Here is a 6000-nt window from a genome sequence, read left to right as displayed (position 1 = left end):
TTTTTTAAGATCTTGTTTTTTGTTCCTTCTTTGAATTCAATCACGCGACAATCATCTGAGGGAGGAAGAAGGAATAAAGAAGCCAATGAAAAATATAATCTGCAGGCTATGTCCTTCGTTCTTCAAAGGCAGAACGGGTGGCAAGCTTTTCCATATTTATAGGAGGCAACTGAGTCATTCAGTCAATTCGCCTTCAACGTGAAAGCTTTTTCTAGTCAGTCATTTATCTTTTCACAAAAGTTTATTTCTTCGGACCTTTTTTCCTTTACGAGAAATAGTCGAAGCTAATGCTCTATCTCTCACGATAGGTGAGGGCTGATATCAAACAATTACAGTGTAGAAGATAAATAATTTAGTCTAGGGGAAAGTCATACTAAAAAATGCTAAATAGGTAAATGCCGTCGAAATATTACGATCCTTAATCGGGTGTGGTACCCAAGGCAACCAACAATTATTCCTTTCTTCTTCTGTTTTTAACATTCCGTTTCTGTGGTAGATAGACTCTGGGAGGTGATTTCTCATCGCACACGTCATAACCGGATGGAGGGCTGACTTTGACATACCCTTAACAACGTAAACTCTTAGGAGCCATACCTCCCATGCTATTTGCTCCACGGTGGTTATTTAGAGAAACACAATCCGGACTGGTAAAGAGAGCGAAGAGTATGAAACATTCCATTTCCTGCAGCATTTTTCCTGTTTAAAGCAATGAAAAATATTAAGGCAATTTTACAGAATCTTGGGAAAGTAAGGCGAATTTCTTCGCACGCCGTGGTGTACTGTTTCGTTAAAAAAAACTTAGCTTATGAAAAATATATCGAGCTACCTTCGCCGTCCCATTTTTCAATCTTCAGCAGCCTTGCCTAATTTTATTTTAGTTGTCTTAATCACATTTGTGTGTCACTAACCGGGAATAAATGTATTTTTCCCCTTTCGCTTGTTTGATTGTTTTCTTGCCTAATGTACACTATGAACTGAACATCTCAATTTAAATTCCCCCTCCATAAAACCGTTAACAGAACATCCTTACCTTTCCAGAGGTAATTCACTTTAAAATATTTGGGGTGTTCTTTGTTGTGCGGTTGTCCGATTTTGTTGTCACTTGTATATTTGCAGACCGAATTGGACTGTACTCTCCCACCATTACCATAACTCATCGGTTGACGCACATCAGCTATGGTTAAACAGCGAGCGAGTAATTAAAAAAACAAAGGAGGACCCACGTACGAAGGGAGAAAAAAATCTCCCTGGCAACAAATATACCTAAATTCTTTTCCTGAGGCTTGTATATTGTTGCTTGACAGTTTGAGCCGCTGCTTGATGGTAAACTTAGGTAACAGAACTTAGCCTTTTATTATTATTATTATTATTATTATTATTATTATTATTATTATTATTATTGTAATTGCGAATGAGTGAATACGGCAGGTGAGTGTCAATTTAGAACAAGGCTGTGAAACTTTGCCAACGTACTTTGGTCTTCCGCTGCGAGTTCGAATTTCCCTCATGACTTATAAGAATAATGAAAAAAAAAAAAAATTGTAAAAAAAAAAACCTTTCTCACCTTCTCAGAGGAAATATATTTTGTTCTCTTTTGAAAGGTACACCTTTGGAAGGGATGTATCATTTCATTCATTCTTTTTTTTTCAACGTTCAACAGCTATCATTATTAAGCAAACATGAAGTTATTAGAAAAGTATTATCTCGGAGATTCAAACTTGAGTGAATGAATCGAGCATTCCTTGTACTCGAGCTTGACTTTCATTTTTATTTTGTCGCTTAAAATTGAAAATGACAATTTTACACGAAATCTTCGCGGCAGACGTTAATTGGCAGAATACGTTAATTGGCAGAATACAATCTGAAGCAACCACGACGGGGTTCTGTCCTCGTGTACCGGTTCACAAGGGAATTACCATTGTTCTTTCTTTGTTTAGGAGTTATCGGTTAGCTATTGTGTATTGTTTGGTCTTTTGTATTGGCTCTTGTGAACCGGTACACCAGGACAGAACCCACGACGGCGACGACAACAAGGACGTGACAAAAATTTCATTTCATTTATTTCCTTATCAAAGTGTTCTTTATTTTTGCCGTCCTGACTACTTAAGGTCCCTCATGTGATTATCTTATGAGGCGGTAATGGAAAAAATACTGAAAATGAATAAAACGTTGTACGGGATCGTAGACTAGGATAATGGATATCAAACCCTCAATCTTTTTTTCTTATAAGCTGTCAAACGTTTGCAAAAGTTACCACAAAAGCGGTGAAATCATGAAAGCAAATGAATTTCAGCAATAAACGTGTTCTTTGCGAATGACCATTGACGCCATGATATAATTTACCATTTGTGAACTCGAAACCACGCAAACAATTTTGGTGTACGCTTCCATCGGTAGCTGGACTTTTGCAGATGACCATTTATGAGTAAAATTTTTTTACTTTTTAAGAGAGAATAAGTCATTTTTCTCCTCTTGATACAGGAGATAATTCCTTTACAAATGATTGCGCTTGAGGTTTATGTCACTTTCTCTTGATACGAAAATTCGAGCTTCTTGCCGTAACATAAATAGTCAGGACATATCCCAACATTTTGAATCTATAAGTTGGAAATATGAAAGTGACTGTTAGGTGAGAGCAAAACAATTTGGACTTAAGAAATCTAATGAACATCTGTTCAATGTTTGTGTAATTATAATTAACTTTTTTGTTCTTCCACTGTCAATTCGACCTCCACTTATAACTAATAAGAATATAATACAATAAAGAAAAAAAGAAAAGCTTTACCTTTCAAAGAAAATATATTTTCTTCACCTTCAAAAGCGATGCAATGTTTTGTTGTTCATAAACGTAACAGGAAGTTAGAAACTAAGAATATAAGTAAAAAGATAAAATGCAGAAATCCAGTATCATCTTGCAGACTCCCACCGGGTTGACTCAATGCAAACATTCCTTGCCACTCGAGCTTGACTTTTTTTAATTTTTTTTAAGCAGACGTCGATGGGCAGAATGCAGCTGGACTTTCCTGATGACCTTAATAAATTAAAAGTGTCTCAGGGAATGAATATATTTTTTCCTCTCGAGAAAGGGGACACATTCAGAGAAGAATTATGCTATTTACCTAATCTTCGGATTACCACGAATTCATGAATAAATAACTGAAAGCTTGCTTCCAGCAATTCGCTTTTTTTAAGTTTTGTTTCGAAATACTGTACAGAGTAATCTCTGAAGATGCAGAATTCAAATCCTAGACGGGGAAGTCATATTTAGAGGTTAAGAGGCTGTCCTCCTAAGGACGGACAAGGCAAATCTCGGACCTTCACCAATTTTCATGATTTTTTTCTTCTGTGAAAGTCGATACTTATATCCCATGAACAGATATCACGTTTATTTTGAACCAGTCTGATTTTTTTACGAGATATTCTTAAAGGTGACCTCAAAAGCACCCAATCCCCCCGACCTCCATAATTTAGCTACAAAAGTCGAACGCTGGTAAAGCCGTATTCTTATTTTATGCATCTAAGATCGACCTTTTACCATTATTACGTTAACGGTCAAATGATTGCACTATATATAGTTTTCACCGAGTTACAAATTTTTCAAAATACTTTGCCTCCAGCATTGAAGTTTGTGAATGGCGAGGTACATGCGGTTGAAAGCTATTTTCTCCTATATGGAACCTTATCTAGAGTCTAATCTATTTCGGCGTGTAAGCACTTACACATAATAAGTAAATTATGGAATAAGACTTTTGGGCACTCTTTATGACGCGCCATATATAGCTTTGCGAATTTCGCAAATTAGCCATTTTGATCGAAACCAAAGAGAACCACAGGCGGCCCAAGCTCTCTTTGAGAACCACACAAGGAACACAATTTGCATATCGATTTATAAGGATTTGTATGGGATTTTCTACAAGATATCTATAGAGATAGTTACAGTGAAAATATTACATAAAAATGGCTTACCTTATTCCATACGTGTGTTGTTTTCTCCTGGTGTCGTTATTTTACCGATTTCACTTTATTTAAGCGGGTTTTTTTTAATCCTGCTTCTCTGCCACGTAAAGAGAAGACAAGACCGAACACTTCTGTCCGACTCTCGGGGGTACTAGACCTGAGGGGACCCCGGGTTTTACAAGAAGTTTTGTTGACAAGTTGAAGTCTAGTACCCCGCGAGTCTTGGTTGCCAACATGACGAGGTTACCAAGCCGATTTCAACGGTCGTTGTGTCGTGTTTAAAATGACGTGGATGTCTACCATGTTTTAGCGTTTCACTGAGGACACAAAGAGCCGCCTGGCGTCGATCGCAGGGCTGAGATTGAGTGGCTAGAGAATCAAAATGAAAGGTCAACCTTTGCCCTTGAATTCTGCGGTGGATTTGTGGCCGTGGGTACATTTTAGCTTGGGATTTTTTACTTCGTTCGGCAGGCTGTCCGGAAAGAAGTGTTCGGCCTTGTCTTCTCTTTATGTGGTAGAGAACCAGGATTAAAAAAAAACCCGCTTAAATAAAGTGAAATCGGTAAAATAACGACACCAGGAGCAAACAACACACGTATGGAATAAGGTAAGCCATTTTTATTTCATATTTTCACTTTTAACTATGTCTATGGATATCTTGTAGAAAATCCCTTACAAATCCTTATAAATCGATATGCAAATTGTGTTCCCTGTGTGGTTCTCAAAGAGAGCTTAGGCCGCCTGTAAGAGAATGCGATCCAACCAACGGGTAAGTTTGGGAACTGAGAAATTGTTACAAATCAAAAAATAAAACTGAATGGCATATCATATATTGAAAAATAAATCTTATACGACGTTTTCGCCGTTAAATTGGAAAACATGGGTGTTCTAAGGAGGAAAGATCTGTGTTTGTATTCAAACGAAATTATGATAATCTTACAGAGAGATTTAGCACCGCGTTAGCGTGAAACATAAACTCCGTGAGTGGCCACGTGACCTTGTTTTCCCACCATTTTCTTATGTTTGCCGGTCGCGCTTTGCTGATTACAAATGAGGGTAATCTGTTTCGCATTTACAGGGTAAGGAAGATTCTATTTCCTTTTTTTCTCACAGAGAAGAAGTTAATGGCCATGGAAAAGGTGTAACGATAGGATTTTAAGTTATCAAGTTCTTTTATGCCAGTGCTAAAGATAAAGAAAACTCAACGTAGAAACTGATACATACATACATACATACATACATACATTTTATCGTGTTTTGAGATAAAAGTACAGTAACATGCACGCGGGTAGCTAAGCTAATCTTGGCGTATTTTTAGACGTGATTCTTACAGTGTTTCGTAACTTTTTATACTCTAAAAAAAGCAGTTGAACACCAAAATAGCGCTAACTCGCCAAAAACGCTTCAAAATGGCCTGAGACGATGATAATCAACAAAGACTGAAAACAACAAGGCAATAAGGTAAATCCATTTTATCATCAAAACAAGACATTTTTTCTCTCCTTTAAAGCAAACCGATAACATCCCATACAAACCTTTATCAATATAAAACGTTGCGCAACACTGTAAGAGTCACGTCCGCTTTTCTAGTAGTGAGCTTGGGCTACCTGTGGCCGAATAGACATCGATCGGATCTACAAATGTCTCTCTGAATGGAGATTCTTTCTCGTGAAAAGCTGCATTTGCTCATTTATTTTGTCCTGTTTTTGACGACCTTATGAATGTGTTACTGGACTATCAAAGGTATGCAGGGTAGTTGTGAGTCGTTATGTTTGCTATTCAAATTTTGCAATAAATACCCAGGCGCAGTGGGATGAAGAAAGACCCATGTTCAGTAACCGAGGGATGGTCCTTCAAGGTTCGTCATCTTTCGATAATTAAAGACATTGCATCAATGTCACGTAGCAAGTCTTTCATACCTAGATAATCATTAACTTTATATTTCTTTCTATTAAATAAAAGATAATCTCAAATTGGACTTGCACAACGGCAATTATTACCTTTGACAATACTGACAAAGATATGGTTCTTGCACGTACGCAC

The 6000-nt window shown here is 37.2% G+C and overlaps 1 protein-coding gene across 1 annotated transcript in view; it reads right to left on the bottom strand.

Moving 5' to 3' along the window:
• Window positions 1-1157, bottom strand: part of LOC148730406 (uncharacterized) — a 1730-nt gene extending 573 nt beyond the window's left edge. Inside the window, exons 1-3 of the mRNA XM_088761789.1 lie at window positions 1031-1157; window positions 595-696; window positions 1-55 (exon numbers count right to left, since the gene is read on the bottom strand). The exon at window positions 1-55 is cut by the window's left edge and continues 196 nt beyond it. Coding sequence (XP_088617915.1) covers window positions 1-55; window positions 595-696; window positions 1031-1157 — 284 coding nt within the window. The remainder of the gene's footprint in view (window positions 56-594; window positions 697-1030) is intronic.
• Between the last annotated feature and the right edge of the window lie 4843 nt (window positions 1158-6000).

Source organism: Stylophora pistillata, chromosome 5, assembly GCF_964205215.1.
Source record: "Stylophora pistillata chromosome 5, jaStyPist1.2, whole genome shotgun sequence".
NCBI lineage: Eukaryota > Metazoa > Cnidaria > Anthozoa > Scleractinia > Pocilloporidae > Stylophora > Stylophora pistillata.
The sequence above is the reverse complement of the archived record's forward strand: the minus strand, read 5'-3'. Positions and strand labels throughout refer to the sequence as shown.